Below are 25608 nucleotides of genomic sequence, written 5' to 3' on the forward strand. Positions count from 1 at the left end.
CATTACCCACAAGCAACAAAAATTGCCTTTAGATAAAGATGTTTGTATATGAGGACTATTTGAAATTAGAAATTTAACTGTTTTTAGTTCAGAATATGAGCTCCGAATATTATTAGTCAAGAGAATAGCTTGTTGAGTTGGACATCCATCCTTGTTGAAGCAACAAACAAGTCTATGTATTAAACAGTTTGGCCGCTAATTAATGCTATGGTGAGATTCCTGAAAGTCTCTGGTAAAAAATATTGATTATATAAACTGACATTATCTCACTTCTACAACTCTCCTCACTTCCATGTGGAGGCAATCCCACTTTAAACATTTTACCGACACCTAAAGGACACGTCTTATCCATTAATTGTTACATAGCCAAAAATTGCAGACCTCTGCGATTTGGAAACTGCATTTTCTACATTTCCGATTATATTGCAAATGTGATTAATTGTACAGCCCTTCAGCTCCTTTAGTGACAGACTTAGACATCCTGTCTGTAAAAAGGAGCGCTACCGCAGGTCATTCATTCCTGCTGCCATCAGATTTTACAATGCTGCACTGTAACTGTAACCATAACTGTAATAAGTAATGTGCAATAACTAATGTGCAATAATCTAATTAATACACTGTCCTACAACCCGTGCAATAATCCTGATGTAGTGACTTCTGCTGCTATCACCACCTGAACATAAGTCAGTACACATGTATGTATGTATGTATGTACAAATGTATGCACGTATGTATATGCACATATATACGCGTAGGTACGTATGTATGTAGGCGCATAGATATATGTATATATTTAAGTAAATAGATATGTTTATATATAGAGAGACCACTAAGAATGTAAATAAGACATCATCATTCCTATTTCCTTTTTTGTATTTTTTTTTTTTTTGGTATTCTTTTTGATCCATTGTATATATGAAGATTCACTGTATATAACTGAATGCACCTTCCCTTCCCTACTCTGCACCTTCTTGTATGAGCCGATGTGACTAGTGAATTTCTCCATTGTGAGATCAATAAAGACTATCTTATCTTATCTTATCTTAAACCAAACTGACTTGAGCTATTTTTGCAAAGAATAACAAGCAGAAATTTCATCCTCTAGATGTTCAAAGCTGGTCGAGACAAACTCCGAAAGGTGCTTCAGAGTTTTACCTTATTGAGGCAAACTTTTCTGACTTTTATTTTTAACAACTGTTTTCTTAAAACAACACATCACTTTCCTCATTACACTAGATTACACTGGAGATTGTAGTTGTCATTTGGCCAAATGTTAAAAAATGTAAGTCATTATCTTAGGAAACAGTTAGCCTCACCTCCACGCAGCTCTTCATGCCCGCAGCAGCAGCGTAGTGCAGACAGGTGCTGTGGTGGTTGTCGGTGGCGTTGACGTTGGCCTTCTCGTACTGGCCTCCTTCCAGTCTGGCTCCGGTCCAGCTCAGGATCATCTGTCCTCACATCATTTTTTTTTATAAGTCAGCTTTGCCGAGAGCGCCCGCCCGCAGTTTACCGACGGTGCGTTCGTACCTGGAGGCAGTCTGCGCGGCGCTGCTCGTCCCTCTGTGGTCGGGCCAGCCGGGGAGAGAGCGCGCCCTCTGGCAGCAGCAGGATCTGCGGGCCTTGGCACAGCACGTGGAGGCATGTCTCGTTGTGCACATTACGCTTGTTTGGGTTTCCCTCTTTGCTGAACAGGAACGACCTATTCGGAGCAGCCAAGACAGCGGACAATAGGCGACACGTCAGTGGAATAAAAGAAAGCACTGGCGGAGGAATAAACAAGGAGGAGGAATCCGGAGGAGTCAAGGAAATACAAGAATAGAGCGAACAGTTCAGATGAGCGGAAATGTCAGGGTGCTCAAGGGGAACAGCAGGGAGAGGGAGGAGAGGCAATATGGTGGAATATTGACTACTTCTGTTCAACATCTCAGAGATAATTGTCATGCTGGTTGACACGTGGGGATTAACTGAATGTGCCTGTTGCAGGAGTCAGGATGTTGCTGCAGTTCTGTTTAGCAAACAGTTTCCCTTCTGCCGTTTGTCTGTCAAAACCTCCATTTACTGATTAGAGTTTTTTAGTTGGCACCGTGATTTATACCCGACTAAACGGTACGGTCTCAGCAAACCCGATTCTTTGAACGCCGCAGGTAATATTAAAATCCAACCTGAATGATCAGATCGCAGTGACCTTCTTTCTATGCAAATAAGCATATTTGTTTATATCAAATTTGCTCAGCTGAACAACAAACAGGCCAGGAAATGGTCTGCTAAACCTGCTTTCTCACATTGAAGCTTTTATTTTTGGAACAAAATTAGGCACTAAAAACAAAACATCTCAGCAGGTCAGCACCTTTTACACCGAAAAACGATCAATAACGTATCCAAAATAGAATATATGTATACAAAAAGATATATAGGCATGTAGCCCCAGGATACTGAACTTTTATGTATGATTATTTTGTTTTGGCCAGCATGATAGATACCTCCCTTAAGCTACGTTATTATTCAGACATTAACACTAGAGATTCACCAGTTGTAAAGCTTCAACCTGCGAGTACCAATTAGCTGACTGAGATTTATTTTTAAGAATTATAATAAAACGTATAAAAAATAAACTAAAAAATTTCAAGCCATGATGCTGAAAGTCATCTTTAGTTATATTAGACTCAAATTCACAGCATATCTGCAACAACAGGTGTGATTTTTTAAAAATGGCTTTACTAAAACATCAACTAAATTCCAAAAATTAAGAAGGGACACTCAGATGTGAAAATTTAGACTAATATATATATATATATATATATATATATATATATATATATATATATATAGCAGGCAGATAACCAATATTTACTGATATTATACTTATTTCCCTATCCTTGTGACACAGCATAAAAAGCCGCTGACATTGCTTCTCTGTTTCACATAAACACCTCTGCGGTGCAGAATAGGGATTATATTCTTAATATAATCCCAGTCTTAAAGGTAGAGTGGACGATTTTTCCGGAAATGTTGGTATGAAACGGTCAAGCCCCCTTTATGAATAACTGCGCGCAACTATCCTGCTCTTCCACTCCTTGGGGAGATAAATAAAAAAAATAAAGAGAAAAAATAATATAAAACATCTCCCAAATCCACAGGTGTTATTTATTTCTTCAGAGGCCTTCCTCTTCTTCTCATAAACTTGTACGACAGTTTGCTTCTTGCGTCTTTCGTCCATTTTCAGAAGTATACAGCGAGGGCAGCGGAACTACCATGAACGGCTAACACCAAAGCTAACCGAAGCTAACTGGGTACATAAACACTAGAAGTGTGCATGTGCAGTCAGTAAGCAGAAACTAACAAGGAACGTGCACGCACACTGGTGTTACATGAGCATATCACAATTAGCGTGTTGGACAACCAATAGAATGAGCTAATCTACCCAGAAACTCGAAGCCGAAAAAGATCGTCCACAATACCTTTAATTCGACTGATACCAGTATGTTAACAAATGACATCGGCCAATATCGACAGTAATGGCGACATATCGTGCAACGATAATCCCTAATAAACCCTAAAACAATGCCAGAGTAAAATACAAGGTGACATTTTCAACTGTCTTTAGCAACTATTAGTTTTTAGCGGAGTTAGCTAATAAACGGCTGTCTCCATGTGATCAGCAAAAACACTCAGAACAAACATTCAGACTCAGAGTCAATGTTGTGCTTCGTTCCCCCATATTGCGCATTATGTTATTTTTCGTGACATTGAAATAATGTCATGCTAATTAGCAGTTGTAAATACAGATATTTTACCTGTACCTCTTTACAACTAGACTCCTCCTATAGATGGCTAATAAATAGTTTAAAAACATGTTATTAATTAATCTGTAAACACTTTATACTTTATTGATCATAAGTGTTTATTATGCATTAAGGGCGAGAGACAAAACTGACCGTTTTGTGTCTTCAAAGTGGTAACTTAGTCTGAAATGTTTATTGAAGCCGCATAAACATTGTGCGACTTAATAGAGTAGACTATGAGTGCAAAGCAGAAGCTTAAATTAAATTATTGGTTTTAAATCAGGTATGAAAAGGTTCCAAAGTGTGAAGTGATACACGGATGATGGGGAGTGTCCTGCGAAAATGGCTCCTTTGTTGACGAAAACCTGAACAGCCAAATATTTAAAAAAAAAGAAGCCAAACAACATAGTCACCCATAAACAGAAGATTAATAAACACCTGATTCGAGATAAAATATCCTTTTTTCCATTGAGGACGACCTCAACACAAAGCTGACGAGCATGTTCTGTTTGTTTTTTAAAGCTGAAGACCTCCAGGGCTGTGTTACTTGGTCAGTGGGTGGTCCTTCGGTGCATCTCAAGACAAGATTGCATTCAGATGTCCTAACAAAGACTGAAACACTCCAGACCATTTTCAGAAAACCGTCCTAAAACCGCGTCGAGTGCGTTCACACCTGTATTTTCCCACTTCCTGGACGTTGCAAGCTCACCCAAGACGGCACGGATTCTTAAACGTTTTTTCCCAGAGCCTGGCATTTTCCCCTTTTTTCGACCCACTTATCCTGTCAGCCACAAGCCCCTGCAGCTTCGCTCTAATCACAGCACACAGCCAATTCAGTCACACAGTAATAATCGCTAATTATTCCCTCTCGGCTCCAAACCAATACCCCCCACCTCAACACATTTGCACGCACAAAAGCCCTCCGTTAAGGCTGAATGGAGTCGAGCCCGACGGGGACAACAGCTGGTTGAGGTCACCTTTTACACTCCGGAGATTTACCACTCGACCTTTCTAAGAGCCACGTTTCCTATTTTGTCTCTTTAAACAATAGAGTCTAAACATTCTCAATGAGTCAAGTTGGTTATTTACATGTTTTCTAAGACTTCCTACTCACTTCTTGTGAAGGAAGGGTTACACTTCCTGAACTGCACCCTTTTCCCTGTAATAGTTGTGTTTGTTTCCCCCCCAGTGTTCACATCTCATAGGATTACACGCCGAGCCGACCGGAGAAGCATGAATAAGCACGAAGCAGATATATGTTAAGAATAATCTGGGAAAGAAAAGAAAAAAACTCTAGCACGTCCAACCCACGCACGTCTTCTTATATATTAGTCTTTATTTTGTCTGAGATTTCTCCGCTTGTCTTGTTCCAAGCGAGCCCCGCTGGAACAAAGAAGCGTTTCCTCCGATGCTTATCAGAAGCAGAGCCCGACATTCAGCACGCCTCCCCGGCCCATTATAGGTTAGTGGAAAGGAACACAAATAGCGCACGGATTGATTCGCCGTGTGCAGTGTTCTCAGACGCATTAAGCAACCAATGGATTCATCCCGGCAACCTCCCCAGAACCCAAATGCTCGAGCACGCATGCAGATACGCAGATAATTGACTGGCCTTTTACGACAGCTTCCTGCCCTAATCGTGGAAAGAAAAGGCTAAGAAGTGGAAGGAGGAGAAGGAGGAGGAGATAAAGGGCGCCGAGTAAAGATCCGGCCGCCTTGGTCACGGCCAGCAGCTTAATAATCTCTCCAGGAGGTACAAAAGAAAAGCCAGAATGACCTCTCACTCCACATGTGTTCCTTAGTTTGGCTGGGATAGTTCGACCGCGGACTTAGCCGCTCGGCTTTATGCTTCTTGCCCTGACAGACGCTGCCGTCGGTCCGGTGGTTGCTGTGCTGGTGCCTGTGTCTGCGTGCAGCTACTTTAATCGAATGTGAAGAAACAGACTCCCAACTGCACAATGCAGTGGATTAAAATCTAATAATACTCTTAGAGGGGGAGCTGTGGACATTCGGCGTAGCACTTTCATTAAGTAGAAAGGACCCTCTCAAGAAACAGCCCTTAGAATATGAGCAAAAATCTATCCTGAAGTAAGTATTTCCTACAAAGAAAAGAGACAGATCTGGGTTTCCTAAATGCATGCTCAGACGTCGGCTAAATTGAATCTTTCCCCTTAGCTTCAGTTTGTGATCCAATGCTGATGACCTAGTTTATAAAAAAAAAAAAACAACACTCCCTCTGAAACCACAGGAGAACACTGCATGACTGTTTTCACAACAAGTCTAGTAATGCTTATTATAACTACTGTACTGTAGCCATCACATGAATTCTCATATGAACAACCCACACCTCAACACCAGTTTTTCTAAACACGGGTCGAAGGTCTACTGAGACTACTTCTCAGTAGATGGTTATCAAACTTAGGTCAATATATTAATAAAGAAAAGGGAACAGTAATGTCTCAAAACACCATCAAGACATCTCTTAGAAATCACTTCATCTTCAAAAGGTGACTGCTTATATAAGATAACAGCGTCAAGAAGACCCAGGAACACAGCAGACAGGTCGGAGACAAACCCGTGGAGAACTTTAATCCAGGTTAAAGTTATTAAACAAGCTCAGAATATCGAATTGAGCATCGTTAAGTATACCTCCCCTTGAAAACAGAGAAGGTGTAGCACTATGGCTGCACGGGATTAGAAACACATGCGACTTTCAATAATGGTGAATTTTATGACGGCAATATGGCTTGTGATAAATAAAAAAATATTTAACGGTGTTGAGGACTTTCTTTCTCAAAAATCAAAGTAATTTAAAAAAAAAAAGAAGAAAGTTATTTCCATTTCCACAACATGGTCTTATTAAAAGGTGCATAGCCACGTTATTTAACTTTTTATTTAAATGTATACGTCAGTAGCTCACTCCAGTTGCATACAAAGTTTTTTATGGGAGATTATCACGTCCTCCTGGCATATTAGTTGTTATTTTGGTGTGTTATACTTTGTTTTGCTCAATTTGTAAATAAAGCCTTTCATGTTTATTTTTAATAACAATGGAAGCATACGCAGCAGGGGATAAAACAAGGAAGAGGCTAACGGCTGTTAGCATCTCCCAGTGAAACAATGAAGAATGGGTCAAGATCCAGTGAAATTTTTTTTTATAATGTATTCCAAGAGAAAAAAAAAGAAAAAAAGAAAAAAAAAAAAAAAAAAGAGTGGAATGTCGCTGGGATTACAGTCTGAACGTTGGTGTTCACTGAAAAGAAGCTAAAGCCAGCGATAGCTCAGTAAATGTTCTGATGTTAAAGTTGCTGTAGATCAGTGTATTTAATTAATAAGGGTTGGTCTTTGATCATGCCAAGCTGCCGCCTTACTGCGAGGCATTTCAGATGGTCAGGCTCAGTCCGGCATGATTTACAAGTGATTAATTAATTAAGCAAACTGGCATTATGATAGCTCTGTGATACTGCCGGTAGACGGTACCACGTCTGTTTATATCTGTTCATCACACCTCAAAAAGGACCATCAATTATTTTATCATGATCACATGGTTTTTGGTCTTTTTTTAAGCATATAATGCGACTATATACCTTTAAAAAAAAATTGCTACTGCTTAAATCGGCAGTTTTAGCAATGAATCAATTTAGTCGTAGCTTTTTAATTGTTGTCATCAGAACATTTTAATACTCTCTTAAAACATATTCTGCTGCAACAGCTTAAACAGCAGACATGTTACCGGCGCGGTGGCCTGAATGTGCCTTACTCATTTCCTTAGCTGACATTCATTGCAGTCCAAGCAGTTCTTTGTAATACTGCTATTGTGTACACTGTTGCTGCGATAACGAAGAAATTTGCCTATATGTCACAACAGTGACGCTGCCAGGATTTATGGAAGCGCGTCAAGAAGCTACTGCCTAAAGGACCGTTTGTAGTTCAACACAAGCCACGTAAAGCGAAACAACTGCACACATTACACTGGAACGACAATGGACTGGTTTAGATCAAAGCATGTTGAAGGGTAAAAACGGTCTAGTCAAAGTCCTGACCTAAACTTATTAGAGAATTTGTGGCGACTCTTGAAAATTTATGTTATGTTCACAGATGCCTTGCAACCAACTCAAGCTAACTGGCGGAGAAAATTAACACAAACATCAGACTCCAGATTCCATGTTGGTAGAGAAATGCCCCCAAGAGACTAGCAGCAAAACGTGGTTCAGCAAAAAATATTAATTTAAAGGTTGAAGAAAAATGCACAAAATGTCAAAAAGTTCAAGAAGCATGAAGACTTTTTCAGGCAGCTGTATCTATTCTCAATGGCTTAGCTATGGTCACATGTCCTACCACTTTATTCTGGACAGCAGCAGGCCAAGGAGACACTTGGTCTCCTCTTGCAGTGACAATTTCTCTGCTGTAATATGTTTCACATGGCCACCCTCTATCCCTAAACCTTGTTTTAGCAGCAGTCAGCATTACCGCAGTGATGTTGTTAAACCTCTATGCAAACTCATTTCATGAATGCAATTTTAAAGCTTGCCCACTGCTGTTTGCAAAACTGTTTACAGGCTGGCGATACTGAAACTGTACGTGACAAGGACCTCGTCGACTGTTTGATTAAATATCCCGGTACTTAGATTCTGTTTTTATTTTTACTTTTTTTTTAATCAGAAAGAGTAGATGTTTATCATTTGGTCAGAAGCAAGACGGCCTCCATTTGTGGACTATTGCTCTAAAACACTGATGAGAAAGGGAAGACTGCTAATACGGTTATGAGAAAAAACGAAGCACACCCTAACAACAACAACAAACAAAACAAGAAAAGCATTTAATTCACTTAAGTGCTTTTTCACTTTTAACTTTATGTTTTCTGTCATTTTTCTTCTTCATAGTAGGTACACCTGGTCTGGCGTTCTGTTAGCTGTGACACAATCCAGGGAAGGCAGATCATCCGCTATTACCATCTAACATAGAAAGGATTCCTGGATCAACGTGTGCTTCTCTGCTTTTGTGTCTCTGCTCTGTCTTCTTTATCCCCCAGTCGGTCGAGGCAGATGACCGTTCACACTGAGCCTGGTTCTGCTGGAGGTTTTTCCTTCCCGTTAAAGGGGAGTTTTCCTCTCCACTGTCGCTTCATGCATGCTCAGTATGAGGGATTGCTGTAAAGCCATGAACAATGCAGACGACTGTCCCTGTGGCTCTACGCTCTTTCAGGAGGAGTGAACGCTGCTTGTCAAGACTTGATGCAATCTGCTGAGCTTCCTTAGATGGGAAACTTTTTGACCAATCTGTATAATCTGATTGAATTTGACTTTGTAGAGGGCCTTGATATGACGATGTATCATAAATTGGCGTTTTATAAATAAAAGTGAATTGAAACATTTCTAATTGTAATCGATCATCAACATGAGTGTCTGCATCAATAAAAGTCAGAGAACAATTGAACCGTCCTAAAGTTATTATTCACAAGTAGAAATCAGGATTACTGGCAGATTCCTTAGCAAAATCTCCAACACTGTGCCAGAGATGCTCAGAAGTTAGCACAATTTTTTTTTTTTGTAAATCTCAGACTCTTTGGGCTCACAGTTACAAGGACAGCTTGTTTGAAATAGTTCAAAGAAGACCTTGTACATCAGCACAACGTAGCTTAGCAAAGCCTCCTCTGAATCAACCAAAAGTCCTTTGATATAATCTCCTTCAGGAAAGACGAAAGCAAAGTGGATATTTATGGCCCCGATATGCTGCGCCAGCTTTTGGTGAAAAGAAAACACGAGATCTCAACACAAACAACTCATCGCAACGGATGAGGTAGTGGTGCAGGGGGTGATGATTTGGGCTCGCCACAGGACTGTCCAGCATATCTGCAGCCTGTAATTTCAGGCTAAATGTCGGGTCATCTTCATGCTGGAGAGAGCTTGGCTGAAACTGTCAGTGACAGAACAATTATCCCCAAAGCTCAAAAAAAAAAAAAATCTACACCAGGATGGCCGGGGAAAAGACAGGACGGAGATTTCGGAGCCGACTAAACTGCGGAGAAAACTTGAAAGTCCTGCAAAAACGGCTACTTGAAGGTCTTGGTCTGGGACAAAGCTTTGTAGGCTTCTTTGTTGTTGTTTTTTTTTTTTTTGGGGAGGGGGGGTTGGTTGGGGAGGGTTACTGATCGGTGTTGCCAACATAATTAGTAGCACTCTCAAATTTGGAGAGCTGTCTTATGGAGATTACACCCAAGCGCCAAATTAGCACCGTGACAAAACTGTATCACAAGTTTTCCCTGATTACTTTGGAGGCTGAAGTTGGCAGCTTCACATGAGACCAAACAGGATTTAGATTTTCACAGGTACGTTTCCCTGTGGACCGGAGCGTCATTCAGACGCTCTGTAAGGACCACGATCTCCTCCGTCTAACATAGCGATAACACATTCACTCGTGACTCATTGCCTTTCTTTGTTAGCTGCCTCGAAAATGTAATAAAAGAAGAAACGAATCTAAACAACGAACCTGAGCAGCCGCGTCATGGCGTGGCGGCATACGTAGTGCAGAGGTGTGTTGTGCTGGTACTGCTCTCCGTACGACGCGTTGGGGTCCAGGCCGTCCCTGAACTGAGGGTTGCAGTCGTACAGCTGCCAGGCCAGAGCCTCGTCTCCGCTCACCAGCGCCTTGCGGAACTTGGTGGCCGTGTTGCCCATCGCGTTTCGGCTGCAGCGGGCCACCTGCTGGGAGCCGTGGCGGATCGCTCAATGCTTGCCTACGCCTCGGTCCTCCTCCTCCTCCTCCTCCTCCTCCTCCTGTTCTGCCTCCCCCGTTCACCGCAGGTCACAATTTAAAGCAACATGGTTCTGCGTCCTCCTTCCCTGCACATAAGAGAGAGAAAGGCGGGAGATTGATTGGAGGAAACTGTGACACAGGAGGACCAGATTTGAGCAAGTGGAATGAAAAAGGTTGAGAAGGTCAGGGAGGGGATAAGACGAAGAAGAAGAGGGGAAGTTTGGGAGTAGAGATAAAGCGAGAAAAGACAGAAGGAGAGAGCCTCGATCGATCACTGCATCGATTGATCAGCTGACGTTCTGCAGCAAGGACGTTATCGTACCAGACATGAAAGAAAACCGAGGGAGGGAGCTGGAAAAGGAGCGAAGATAAGAGCAGAGAGGGCCGAGCTTGAAGAGTCGGTTAATGATACCCGAGTTATTGATCAGTTAGTCAGATGATGAAAAGCACTGTCAATATTACCACAGCCGGCCACCGTTGGGTCTAGAGAGAAGTAGCTGCATGTTATTGCACAGTTCGTACGCGCTGCAGCCGCTGGAGGTCTGGGAGCGCCTTAAACCACGCAGCACTAACGCACCGAGCCGAACCAGTTTGACTTTCTCTCAGAGGCGCTAAACCTAAGAATCACAGCGATGGCTGCTCCCACAGGAACGGCTTACACAGTACAGGGATTTGAAAAAGTACCCCCACCCCCCAATAGTTTTTTTTTCTCTATTTTTTGCTTTTTGGGACGCTTAAATATTTCAGCTGATCAAATAAATGTCATCAGATAAAATGTTTAAATACAAAGTGCAATGTTCCATTGATGATATTTGTTAAGGGAAATCTCTTTGCCCCCATTTTAACATTTTAACATTCTCCTTCAAGATTTCTCTGCTGGAGAATTCACGGTTCCATCAGATGGATCAAGTCATCCAGGACCTGAAGCACAGATGTCTTGGTGATCATAAAGATGTTTTCCAGCTAATGGCAGGCAGCCCTTTGTCTTCTTCACTAGTTTTTGTCTTTAACTCTCAAGCGGACGCCATATTTAATGCTGATTTAATGAACAATGACCCTAACCCTAGTGTTAAAATGTTCTTGATTCGTTTGTGATGTCTTGGATGAGTCGTGGGTGCGGTCTTGGACTCGGCCGGCGACCCCGGGGAATGTTCGTAACGGTTCGAGGTCTTCTTCATTTTTGGATAAATGGCTCGATCTGGTTTGCCTTCTGGTCCGACACATTTGTTACATTTTGCTCAATGGGAATTCTTTTGTAATAACTAGCGTGAGGTGCTGCTTTTTGAGATATTTTAGCCTTCATCTAGGTTCTGTTTAGGGGTTGCTTCATTGTTCAGGTGTGGCAGCTCTCAGGGTAAAGTGCAGCTTGGTAAACTGAACCATAAAATGTGGTTAAATTATGATTAACAATTCCTTCACTCACAAAAGGCCAGGTTGAATTAGATAGCTTCCTTTCCCGTAATTAATGAAAATGTTATTCATAAACTTTAATGTTTTTGTTTGATTTGATTTTACTTCTCGTTATCTTTTTATCAAATTGAAATCTGATGCTTCGGAAATGTTTAAATATCTGGTCTTTCCTAAAATAAAAAGGTACCTTTTTTTTGCCAAAAGTTATTTAAAAAATAAATAATAATCATATTAACTTATTGCCGTATTATTTTTGTGAATAATTTTTGTGAATTTCCTGAAAAAAAAAAAACAAATGACGTAGGCCATTATTTTTAGGAAGGCGACAGTATGACAAAACAAATATTTACGGAGGTCAAATATTTTTCTAGCACACCATAAATCCTCCGGTCTCTTCCCGTCAACAGGAGAAGCTTTTTTTAAACATATGACACCAATAATAATAAACAGCGGAGAGACACAAGGAGGCAAACAAACACGGCATCTTTCTCTGGTCGCCTGTTCTACATAATCACCGTCTTTAGCGACGTGTTCTGCCGTGTTTCCTTCCTGATCCTGCGCCTGCCTCTCCCTCAAGCAAACAGCTCGGTCCGACTCGGACGCACACGCGGCGACGTCCCGTAATAAAGGGGACTGTGTGACGAGTGCAGGGAGTCTGTGTGCGTGATGGGCTGCTGAGGGTCTCGTTACAGTCTTCATTCTATGGCCATCTGTCTGGCCTTCACAAAGGGCCCCCTTCTCCAGGCCGGCTACAGTTGGCCGCTGGCGGCCCGGGCTTTGGAACGTATGAATAACGTTGAGGACTGCCCCCCCCCCCCTCCTCCTCCTCTTCCTCAGTGGCGACAGACAGGGAAAATGCACACTGACAGATGAGACATGAGGGTCAACCAGACGCTGCCAAGACTGAGAATAATACCAACCGTTCTGCAAGTTCTCTTCTTGATTCTGTGCGTTTTTTTTTTTTTTGTACAAAGACAAGAGCGGAGAAGTGGGTTGCAACAGTTAATGGGTCAGTCTGTCTGCTTCCCTCCCTTTTGAGCGCACCGACTTACTTCCAGTTCGCTTCACCTCTGCGCATATCTGCCTTGCCTCTTTTACTAAATATGGACAGGGAGTCTGGTCAAAAAAAAGGAGGAACCCTGGAATTCCAAGGATCAGACGTCTTGAACTTGGCAGCCTTCCTGCAGTTATCTGGCGGCCTAAAATCTAAAGGAACACGTCATCCAGGGGTCAGCCGGGGCAGAAACATTACGCTGATTTCCTGTTAACTGGACAGTCGGCGTTTCAGTCTTCAGCCAAGCCAAGAATGGAGGTCTGACTTGTGTCGGAAAAAACCCACAGTAATGAATTTGATTTATTCCACTGGGCAGGGCAGGGCTTAATCAGCACAGAGCAACTTAATCGCTCCGTTGTTTTGGAAAAGTTTGACAATACAAAGCTGGAGGAAGAGCAAAACAATTTGCCGGCCAATTCATTAGGCCAATTTGTTGCAATCTGCAACTAATAATCTGAAACTGATCTAACGCAGACATGTTTGGCGACAGTGAGGGATGGGTTGGTTACCAGACCTATTTCAAAACATATTTTTCCATCATACTGTTCCTGCTCTTTAAAGGGACGGAGTGTAACTAATTTGGCTTTTTATTACAAAAAAAAATCAAGTATCGCTTTCATAAATACATACTCTACCAAAGTCTAATAACAATCGCATCAAAAATGATGAAAGCGTTCTCATAGCTTAGAATGACTAGTTTAAAAATACCACCCAATGGAAGACGCCATTTTTGATTACAGTAGCTTAAAGGGTTGTACGTTTTACCAGTATATGAATACGCGCTGTTGGTTGAGGAAGAGTATAAACAAACAAAGACGACCACAGATCATTGTATTTGCCGTTTCCTGTCGAAACGGAGGACCATCCGTGCTCTTTGCCAAGCGAGAGGGAAGTGAAAGTAACCAAGTAAAGAAAAAGTAGCGATAACCGGGAGAAAACGAGAGTCTATATCGGCGCAGCTATTATTACCAGGTGGAGACCATTTATGATGGAGTGGGGCTTAAAACAGATGCAGAGGTTGGCAGGCTTTCTGCTGGACAGGTAAATTAATTCAGTATAACAGTGAAGTTTATTTTTGCCGTAATGTTAGAAACAGGACAGTGTAGTCCAGCGTGTCCGTCCTCAGTTGCTGTTATACATAGGATGTAGACACCGTCACATTTATGACACTCCATGGCTTCCGTAGTAGTAACTACACGCTTAATGGTGAGGCACCAGAGCGTGCTTCTCAGTCCTTTGTAATTCATTTAGCGCACCGCTAGAGTGGAGTAAATATGGGGCTTTAAAGTATTGCTTTTGAGATGCTACAGTGGTCACCGTAGTGACCCGAGTTTTTCCTGATTGCATTTTGCGTTGAGGAGGAGCGCACCTTCTCCTCATGTTGCTGCACACTGAGGGTAAGCTGGCTGAGAGGGCAAAGGTGTTTTTTCCGCACATACTTACAGAAATGATGCTAAAGTAAAAAGAATCTAAAAGAGCATAACCCATAACTCTCAACAGGTGAGCAATAAATGTCTATGGACTTGGGATTGGGGCGGCTGTGTCGCATAAATAACACAGTTATGAAAGCTCTCACGTTGGGATAACCGTTATTAAAACAAACAAGTGATCAGGGAGTTTATTTACACAAAAATTTGCAACTAAATGTATAGCATGACCTACTTTATTAAACTGAAAAACAAAAAGTTTTTCCTATTGATGCTAGAAAAATCTAATGCACTGATTATTAAAGGGTAATAAATAGAAGTTATAAATAACGTTTTTTTGTAACATTTTGCAACATTAAGCGAAAATATAGACTAAAAACCCACCAAACTTAGTTAGAGTATATTGCAGAGAAAATTCTACATTTCCCTGTTCTGCTCTTTATTCATTTACTCAAAAGTACATTAAGCTGATTTAATCATTCGGGCCACTTACTCAGGCTTCCAGCTGGCTGCTCAGCAGACATGCCAATTGCAGAAACAATCAACATTTGCAACCTGAACAAAGAAGTGGGTATTCTGACACCGGTTCATCAGAACCAGAAATACCTTCTACGGTACACCGGTTTGGGGCAACGCCAGCTAATCTGTTGCTCCAGACCACTCAGCCCAGCCTTTCCTCCACAACATGCATCAGTGAGCCATGGGCTCGCCATTTCCCTGTTGCTACTTCACTACTGCCCCTTCTTTGACCCACTTATGATAGATGATGCCCACTGCAGACAGGGAACACCCCGCAAGAGATCCGGCCATCCCGAAACTTGGCTCTTGTCACCCTCGCTGAAATGCCTGCCAATTTTTCTGCCGTGTTTCTTATAACAAATTAGCTTTAAGGACACAACGCTGACTTACTGCCTAATATATCCTAACCACTAAAGGGTCAGTCTGTCTTCATGTCGCTACGCCTCTGGCGCAAAAACTAACAAGTACTTAGGTTTGCAAGACCGGGACTGTTTGTTTGTCGCCTGGAAACATCTAAAAACAAAAAAAAAAACGCAAGATTTTATTATATACGTGCAAAGGAAAAACGTGCTACCGTTGTTTCAGCCAGCAAAGAGGCAGTGTGCAGCAACAGGTGGGGGGGAGGTGCGGCAAAGTGTAAAGCCAAAAGAAACTCTGGTCAGCCCAGCCATTCCTCAGGCATCTCATTATGAGCGCTTTTTAAATGACTTTAATTACAGCAACTCTGAAACTGTGTTCTTTTTACATTGTTGTATCCCTTAACTCTGGTGGCTGGTCCTTTATTAACTAGCGATCTGATTAACTGAAATTTTATATACTATAATAATAATAATAATAATAATAATAATAATAATAATAATAATAATAATATTGATAATAATAATACAACGCCAAGTGATTTTAAATTTAAGGAGAATAACGTGCCACTGTTTGTTAAATCAGTATTACTTCACTTCAAAGAATAAAACCAACAGGAGCGTGAACATTTCCCACCATCTGTCACACAATAAGTCCAAGTATGGATTATTACGCTGCTGCCGCTGCATGAAGTGCTCCGGGACAAAGTCTGGTTGCCCAAACAGACAGAAAACTTGTTGGGAGTCGGACGCAGCAGCAGCAGCAGCAGCTGTGGTGACACAGAGCGACTTTTAGCGAAATTAGCTGGGTCACAGCGTATCAGCTGAACAACCAGGTCAGACCTCGGGTGGTTATCCTCCGAAGTGTGTCAGCGTGAAATGGAGCACCAAACAAACAACAGCCGACTTCTCTCTGCATGCGTCCGTCCATGCGGCCCCTCGGTCCGTCTCTTTCTTTTACCCCCTTTTTTTTTACCCCCCTAAACGCTTCTTTGTCTCAACGCGCTGACAGTTTGTATGAATCACCAACCAAACAACGGGAAGGTGTCCACAAACGCTGCCAGTTTGGGAGCTTTTAGCTTCGCTCTAACCTGCCTTCAGCTCCTTTTTTTTTTTGAGAGAAGGGGTTGCAATGAGAAACGTCGCCAACCAAAACAACAACAAAAAAACCACACAAAAAAAAAACAAAAAAAAAAAAACAGCAGCCGTTACCGCGGCTAGCCCAGCTGCCCCTCCGTGTTTCGGTTAAACGTTAGCGGTTTGTGTTAGCTCCGACTACCAGCAGTACAGCGGGGCTGCTTTTACTTACGCGTTTGGAAACTGGCGTGCATCGACAGCCATCGTCTTACAAACGCCATTGGCTTCTCCGGCTACCGTTTCGCTCGACCATCCTCTCAGCCAGCGGACCGCGGCGGAGGACGACGGTGAAGATGCTGCTGACAGCGGAGAGGCGACACGGACTCTGCTCCGGCTCCACTTTGTTGTCGCTAACACAGAACAGGATACAGCGCGCAGGCGCAGTTCTGCCAAAGAGCCTCCCCTGCGCGTGACGTAATCGCTGACGTCTGGCTCGGGAGTTCCGCCCACTGACTGGCAAACAGACCGGTGGCAAACTAACAGCAAAGTTTTTTTTTTATTTTATTTTTAATAATCCTCTTATATTAAGAGGATTCACTACTTCTAAATATTTTTACCCGTCAAAGTAAAAAGTATCCAACCAAGAAATTACTCAAGTAAGAGTAAAAAAAAGAAAAAGTATTTGGTAAGAATGCTACTGAGTAACTGATTTGGTATTTAAAAATGATGTAATCGGTGAGGCTAAGATATTACATGATGTACAGATTCTGGTATTTTAACAACTAACAAAACGTTTACAAGCAATAACAATTACAAAGTAACAAATTCAGGCAGAAGAAACACTCCTAAATAATGTTTTTCAACATAAACCCATGAAACCAAGCAGTTAATGCATATACAGTAAGTTAGGACAGGGCAAAGTCCTTCTAATAACAATATCTACGGTTTACTGTGGTTACTTGACCTGTAAATGACTTTACAGAAAATACCATTAAAACAACAAAGCTTGTGAACAAACAAGAAGTCTCACCTTAATTTAAACTGTAGATGTGTCACTGTTGCATTTTAGGTAGAAACGAGTTTGTTCTTTATTGAACAAAGTTACTCACCGTGGATAGAGTAGCCAGACATTTTACTCAAGTTAGAGTAGTGATACTTCCTCATAATATTATAAGTAAAAATAAGAAGTACGGTCCAGTAAAACTACTCCCTGAAGTATAATTTGTTGTAAGAGTTAGCAGGTAAATGTAGCTGAGTAAATGTCACTGGTTACTGCCCACCTCTGCTTATATTTAACCAAACATGTTGCCAGTTGTTTCACTATATTCATTAAATGAAGCAAATCCCAAAGTATGCCAGCAATTCATCAAATCATACTATTTATAGGGCACTTTTTCAAGTGCTTTATAGAGAGTAAAACTTTTTACAGATTTAGACGGACAGATATATATATATATAAACACTAGATACAACCATGTACTAGAAACTAGGTAAACCTCCACCCTTCAGATGTCTTTACCTGCTTTTCCAGCTGTATCTACTGGGTGGTATAGGTACAGCTGGAGCGTCACAGGGAAAGACAGAGACAGCTAGCACAAATAATCTGCATTCATTCGAACCCAACGGCAATTAACCCAAGAAACTTGCTTTGGGGTTGCAGGAGAAGGCTGGAGTATTTATGGGGAACCCTGGCATGCTCGCAGACATGCAAACACCAAGCAGAAAGACTCCAGGGTGGATTCCATCCATAACTTACTTGCTGCGCGGTGCTACCAACTGAGGCCCAATACTTTCCTTGACAATAAGAAAGAGGATAATGGGGATCAAGGTGCAGCCGTAGATGACCTCTGCGACGAATGACATTCTGCAGACAAATGTCTAGGGTTTGAATCCAAGCCTGGGGTCATTGGAGTATGTTCTTCAAATGTTATATATGTTATATATATATATATAATATATAATATATATATAATGTTATATATATATATATATATATATATATATATATATATATATATATATATATATATATATATATAGACATATGTATTCCTTGCATTGCCCCCTCTAAGAGCAAACTACCGCCGTCAACATTGCAAATGGTGTCAATAGTTCTTGAAAAGACTGATTGGATTGATTTGTTAGAAGTACAGCATTGACCCATGTGTTATGTACATATTTATATACACACACACAAACAAAAACATCGTTGTCTGGCAAAAACCACATAGTGGGGAATTTGCTCATTTAATCTTGTGTTTTGTTAGATTTTTCTTCTGTTTCCCAAGAGCCTAGACAAACACTCCAGGACAAAAAGGCCCAGTAGCTTATTTCTGCTTTTGTTCAATTAGGTTAAGAGAATTTAAAGCACTCCATAACATTAGAGTTCCAAAGACAAACTATTTGTGTCAGACCAAGATCCACTTAAGAATCAGTGGTAAAAAAATATTTAAAAAGTTACAATATGGTCTTATAGTACTAGCATTAAAGAAGCCACAGTCTGTATTTAATAAAAAGATCAATACAGCTTTGGTCAAATTATAGACTAAACTTAGTCTTTATATAACACTCAATTGGATGGTGGCACTGCTGCTGGAACACAAGTATTTACAAGAACAAAATCTACAGACTAGAACATAATACTAAAAAGGTGAAAGACTGACAGATGCATGATCCCCAGTACCTAAAACTAAAATGATCAAACACCTTGGGATCGGGATAAAAAAATATTAATTGCAAAAAAATTTGGATAAATGGAGAACTTTATTCTTATTGTATTCATAAACAACAATAATCTAACAATATCATTAAACCGGATTTTATGAATTAATGTACATAAATTAAAGGTTTTAATAATCTAAGGCTCTATCTGAGATTATGCATCTGAAATAAAATATCTATTTATTTATTTATAATGCTTTTTTACACATCTATACCAGGGCTGACAACAAATTTATTCAACAGTGTCTAGGTCAGTCCAATAGAGGGCACTATAGGACCACATTTATTGTCAGTAAATGGCTTTACTGGTGGCTTCGAAGCCACCAGCCGCCATATTGGTACTCCCTATTTCCCCCCAGTAACTAGGGAATATGTGCGCTACAGCATCGAATAACAAGGATTTTCTCATGTTCAGGGGGGGCTTAAAACTTTTAAAATGTCAAATGCCATATACTTTTATGCTATGTTCTAAAACTATCAAGTACTGAGAAAGTCATGTGCTGAAATATTTTGCATTTTATCTATTTAAATATATATATATATATATATATATATATATATATATATATATATATATATATATATATATATATATATATATATATATAACATTCATAAATATATAAATAACAATATACAAAAACATATATTTACATATATGTATACATATATCTACATATATATATTTAAAATGAATAACATGTAAAATATTTCAGCACCTAATTTCCTAGTAGTTGATAGTGTTAGTACATCCACTGACTATAAAATTACCTAAACCTTTTCACACAGCCAGAAAACTGCTTGTTGTTGCAACGAAATCCTATGGGATTCTGTGAGAGTAGGGAGTAGCAAGATGGCGGCCAGTGACTTCAGTTTTTCGGCAAAATCAGCACTCCAGTGTATTATATAGCTCAGTGGTAAATTCCCCCTGAGCATCTTGAGGCATATGTTTGTTAAAGCATTTTTGATTTCTTGTGAGTTAGATCAGGTTTAATCACAGATAAAAGACAAGATAAAGCATCTACTCAACGGAAACTAAAAAAAGAAAAAAAAAAAGAAAAACAAAAAAAAAAACATTACTTTGGCATACTCATAAATTACTACTTGGAATGATATGGCGGCTAAAGTTGATTAAGTTCCTGTTAGTATTGTATCGTGTTTATTCATGATTTAGGCAATTAAGAGTGTAAAAGGGGAAAAAAGGGTTTAATCTGCTGTTAAGGACCAGAATTTATGAAAGAAAATCATTAAATACGGTTAGTAATAATCGAGCGAGTTCTGACAATTAAGAGCTGTGTGTCTTTTAAACATTAAACATACAAATAATCCACTGATTCACGTCACCCAGGACAGAATTGGCCTTCACTTGGCATTATTTCTGAAGTGATCATTTTGTCAAAAAGTCTAGAATGTCTTCCAAGAGACAATGACTGATCTAACCATACACCAAGATTTCTGATCATCAACTGGACTGAAGAGCCCAGAAAAACGGACGTGATTCACAAGAAAGGGGATTTTCTGCTGTGGCGCAATGATCAGTCTTTTTAGAATTTAACTGATGGCAGTTTTCTGTGAACCAAGTCTTAACTAGAAAAACAGTCCATTAACTCTGACTTGCCTGCATGTTTTGACCTCCATCGGCATCCTCCCGCAGATCTACACTTTTATTTGACAGCCCATATTTACCTTTGAAAAAGGCGTTTGGTGCAAACACTTGTGATGTGTGTTTGAAGTCATAACCTGATCAAGGACTTAATCAGTTTGTTTAGATAGCATAGCGTTAACCACTATTAAATTGGGGGCAAAGTTCCTCCTGATTAGGTTTATAAAAGAGCTGAAGTCCAACAGTGAAAATCAAGCCTTTACTGTAATCCAAGTTACATGTTAGCTGATCTAAAAAAAAATAACCTACACAAGGAGTCATTAGGCGTGTTCTAAATGTATGTTCTTTATTTACAATTGTACATAAATTTGCTTAAATGTTAAACATTTTTAAGATAAAAACCCCCCAAATAATTTTCATTATTTTTATTTTTCAGACTCTTTCCATGCAAATTAAAGAAACTGATACAGATTTCCTGTAACGACACTGTAATCCAGTGTCACATCATATCAGTTGCATACTTGCATTTAGTGAAAAACCCTACCCCTGCCTACACAGCCACTTTTACACAGCTTTTCAAGGCTGTAAAAAGGAATGAAAAACACTTGCATAGATATCTTCAGACTACCTTAATTAAATCGTAAAAAAGTAAAGATCATCGTAAAATACAGATATTTACATTTACCATAATTGCATAGGTGTTGAACGTAACATTTTTTTTTATCATACTCAAACAAAACTCATTTATAGTACCTAAACAAATAAAGCCAAAACATTATGGTTTGCTTAACCCTCTATGGTATAATGTTGCCATTTGGTAACAAACCCAATGAGTGCACCATGGGTGAGACCCACCTGTGCCCCTCACACCTGAGAGGAACTGCTTCATCAGTTTCCACAAGCAGTAAGGCAAAAATGTCAGCATTACGGCACTCATATCAAACGAGTTTTTAACTATTAAATGATTTGCACTGTTAACTGTTAATGCTATTGGGACCTTTTTAGGCTATAACCTGAGTTGGTAATTAAAGGTTTTTACAATGATAAACCAAACTCTCATGTTTTCATTCATTTCCACTATCGTACAGTGTTGCCAAAGGGGAACGTCAATAAAAATATATATATATATTTTAAAAATTTCTCTTGATTATGTTTACTCGGTCTATTTAATGTCTAAAAAAAACAAAAAAAATGTCCCAACTGGCATCGTTATGTGTACCGTAGAGGGTTAAATGTTAAAACAGATTGGCATTTATAAAACAATATAAGATTATTTTTCTCACACAATGTTTCATAATCCACATCACACTCTATCTAACAAACATAACGAAATTTACAAGGAAAATGTCCGAACAGAAAAAGATGGAATATATGTCTCTGTCACTCGTCCTCCTGGCAGCAAATGCCCTGACGACAGGCCTCGCACAGTGATTTCTCGTGGGGCTTGGTCCACACTTTAGTAGAAGATGTTGAGGAACCCTCATCACCTTCATCCTCCCCGTAGCAATTCTTACGAATTTTGGAAAAGAGCCTGAGCAAAGCATGTTCCACCTCTTTCCTGGAGAAACCCGGGAAATCAAATTCCCCATCCTGGCAACGACGACAGGCCTGGCCATAGGGTCGCATGATCACCGTACCCCGGCCCTTCTGCAGCCGGTACCGGAACAGCAGCACCGCCCGAGCCGAAGGCCAGGTCTTACGGCAAGAGCCACACTGGAAGCTGTGGGAAAAGGAGATGATGGATGCAGCTTTTAGAGATTTTTTCAAAGAAACTTTTCTCTTCCCTCCTCAGGTATATTTAATTAGCAACTTGTAGAGGTACGGTCTTCAATTGATGAACACGTTTTTCCCCAAGCATGACCCTGCCACTACAAGATGCTTCCTCATATCACCTACACAGCAATCTTATCATGCAATTATCTTAAAATTAAGCATTATAACAAAAGCACAATACATACTGTCCATAGGCATTATGGCAATACACTTTCCAGCCTCTCTTCCTCTGATCGTTGGTGACTTCGTCAGTCTGGTTGTAGTTAAAGTTTAGAGTCCAGACGTCTCCGTAGTCCAGCTCATTGTCGTCGTAAAGCAGTTCGTCAAATATGTCCAACCAGAAGGCTGGAATCCAAGCTGCGTGAAGAGACAAAGAAGAAATGTTAAATCTAATTTGGCACAGAAGGAAAAGGTCAATTATTTCCAATTTTATCCTGCAGAGCTAGAATAGTATTTATATATTACTATGCATGACCCCGGCAGCTTGAGTCTGTCATTTTCCAGATAGCGGACTAATATCAAATCAATATACAATTACTGTACAGGTATAACTTGTGGGAGTCACTTTGTTTTGTGCTCCGCCCGTGTCCCTTGGAGACTATAATTGTATTTTAAAGACTGACGTTCAATTGTTTCGTATTAACATTTATACGTTTCTCTTGTTTATTTTTAATGACTGCACAGATTTTCTGAAATTGAAATCCCTTAAATAACCAGCTTTAGCAATCAAAGTTGATACTGCTCACAGTTAATGAAAACCCAATGTACTTTTTTCTTAAAAAAAAAAAGAGGTAATGTATGGATCCTCTCAAGACTGCAGTATTGTTGTTGCTTTTGAAAACCATACACTTTTCCATCATTTCGGGGTAGTGGTGGCCTAGTGGTTAGAGAGCAGGGGACTAGCATGTGGAGAAGGTGCAAGGTTCTGGGTTAGAATCCCACAGACTGCCATTCTGGGTCCCTGAGCAAAGTGCTCCCCCAGAGTGGCAGCCCACAGCTCCCTAAGAAATGGGTTAAATGCAGAGGAATGTATATTTCAATGGCAAATAAAAATAATTATCAACACCTTTTCATTTCATTGAACTTTCCATTAATATGTTAGAAACCATATTAATGGAAAAGGAAATTTTTTAAACATTGGTGTTATCCAATATTTCAATGTTATGAGAAACTGAATTCTGGGCTTTCACTGGCTGTAAGATAGGAGAACCAAAAGTATCTGTAGTAAACCCCTGAACTTAGTAATTAATAATTACTCTATATATGGGTTCAGTTTTTCATTTGAGTCATTTACGGAAGTGGTTTCTAAAACAATGACGGGCTCCAGTAAAATCCATGATTACACACTAATTTAAGGGCAATTGACACAGCTGTTTGCTCTAGTCCAGCCTTGGGACTCTTTCAAGGCCAACAAGTTTCAGGCAAACTTTTACTGTCACCTTTAAAATGCTCGCCCAAGAACTGACAGACAATTTTCTTTAGTTGGACCAAAACATGAGGCTAAAGAGCAGGAATAATATAAAGAAGGAGTAGAGAACCGGTCAGTTTAGTATTTACAGGTATGCCCTAACCTATGACATCATGTGATTTTTCTGTTTTCTCGACGGGAGTCACTATTATGGGGTTTTATGACACTGTTTTTCGAATTGTTTACCCTGATTTCAAACCTTTTCCTTTTATTACAAGCAATGCTTTTCCACCATAACCTCAGCACCTTCCCGCTAAAGAATTATGATCACTACTTTGATGAATTCAGCGTCCAAAACTTTCAAAACAAAGCAAGCCACTTGTTTCCACCTGAACTAAACTGAATTGCAATGAATTGCGAGGACTACCTTAGGTTTTGACATCTGGAAACAGAAATGCATTTATTTACCTGTGGATCTGCTCATCTTGCTTTTAAATGCTGGCGTCTGGAGAGTTGCTGAAGCGCAGCGACGGTGTCTATTCCTCTGTGCTGACAGCCGCTGTATTTATATGAGAATCAGCTGTGAGTCGGGAAAACGAAACTTAACATCACTTTCGTTTTCCATCTCTTGGAAACGGGTGCGCTTTGGTAAACACGTTTCAGTAAGTTTCTGTTGGCAACAGGAGGGGAGTTGCCCTCTGAGAGGTGAAGAAATGTTGCATCATTCGGAAATATCCAAATAATTATAAAGGTGATAGAAAATATTAAAGTGTAGAGCCACTGAAGAATATGAAGTATAACATTTCAAGCAATGAAAATGAACGGAGGGCTTTGTTCTTTTTCGCATTCATAAACACCAACAATCAACTAATGATAATAATTTGCATTGCATCGGATTTTATAAATGTACACAGATGAAATGTTGGAGTGGTCTAAAAAAAAGTCTGTCTGAGATTATGCAGCAGCAATAAAAACATTCACTTATTTAATTAAACACTTACTTACTTATTTATTTGCAAGTTTTTTACAGATCTATAACCAGTCAAGCAAGATTGATCATGTGCTACATTATCATTATCTGTGTTGTGTGCCAACGTACAAATACCGCGAGAATTCAGCCTGCAGGCAAGGTTAACCCATAGACATCATATACGTATATGATGTCTATGGGTTAATTATTAGTCTGACCAGACTGACCTACGCCGTAAACAAGTTGCATACAAGCTGCGTATTGAATAAGTCTGGCTGGCCAGGCCACAGCGGTGACGGTGAGACAACACGTTTGTCCAGCTCAGTCCGATAGAGGGCGCCAGAGGACCGCATTTATCTTCAGTAAATTGCACCTGTGTATCTTGCTAAAGCATTTTGAAGAAAAACTCAGTCAGCACCATGATTTTCTCGCGAGTTACATCAGCTTAAATCGTAGATAAATACCCAGATAAAACATATACGCAATGGAAACTGAGAAGCTTTAAGAACCAAACATTACTCAGGCCTACTCATAAATTAATACTTGGAAAGATCCGGCTGCTAAAGTGGATTAAAGCCTGTTAGCAGGGGCGGCTCTAGACACGGGCCCACAGGGGCCAGTGCCCCTGTAGAAATGGTCCTGGCCCCTGTACTAAAGACATAAATTAAATAAACTTCTTACGATTATATGCATTGGTGAAGAAACCACCCCTGATTTGTCACTGTGACCAATTATTATTATTTTTTTACCTT

The 25608-nt window shown here is 40.2% G+C and overlaps 2 protein-coding genes across 4 annotated transcripts in view; both read right to left on the bottom strand.

The window, feature by feature from the left end:
- Positions 1 to 16807, bottom strand: part of LOC105930411 (ankyrin repeat and IBR domain-containing protein 1) — a 29585-nt gene extending 12778 nt beyond the window's left edge. For both annotated transcript variants that reach the window (XM_021319512.2, XM_012868616.3), the window contains exons 1-4: positions 16614 to 16807; positions 10272 to 10624; positions 1528 to 1699; positions 1317 to 1448 (exon numbers count right to left, since the gene is read on the bottom strand). In XM_021319512.2, coding sequence (XP_021175187.2) covers positions 1317 to 1448; positions 1528 to 1699; positions 10272 to 10459 — 492 coding nt within the window. In that variant the 5' untranslated portion in view covers positions 10460 to 10624; positions 16614 to 16807. The remainder of the gene's footprint in view (positions 1 to 1316; positions 1449 to 1527; positions 1700 to 10271; positions 10625 to 16613) is intronic.
- Positions 16808 to 21029: 4222 nt separating this feature from the next.
- LOC105930383 (receptor-transporting protein 3) lies at positions 21030 to 24510 on the bottom strand. 2 transcript variants are annotated; one of them, XM_021319487.2, is made up of 3 exons: positions 24357 to 24510; positions 22664 to 22840; positions 21030 to 22425 (listed from the first exon to the last, which is right to left on the bottom strand). In XM_021319487.2, exons 1-3 carry the CDS (start codon positions 24368 to 24370, stop codon positions 22086 to 22088), a joined length of 531 nt encoding a protein of 176 aa, XP_021175162.2. In that variant the 5' UTR covers positions 24371 to 24510; the 3' UTR covers positions 21030 to 22085. The 2 variants fall into 2 exon arrangements, with proteins under 2 accessions (XP_021175162.2, XP_012724033.2); XM_012868579.3 differs by having other exon boundaries at positions 22664 to 22835; positions 24355 to 24501.
- Between the last annotated feature and the right edge of the window lie 1098 nt (positions 24511 to 25608).

This window comes from Fundulus heteroclitus, chromosome 13 (assembly GCF_011125445.2).
Source record: "Fundulus heteroclitus isolate FHET01 chromosome 13, MU-UCD_Fhet_4.1, whole genome shotgun sequence".
Lineage (NCBI taxonomy): Eukaryota > Metazoa > Chordata > Actinopteri > Cyprinodontiformes > Fundulidae > Fundulus > Fundulus heteroclitus.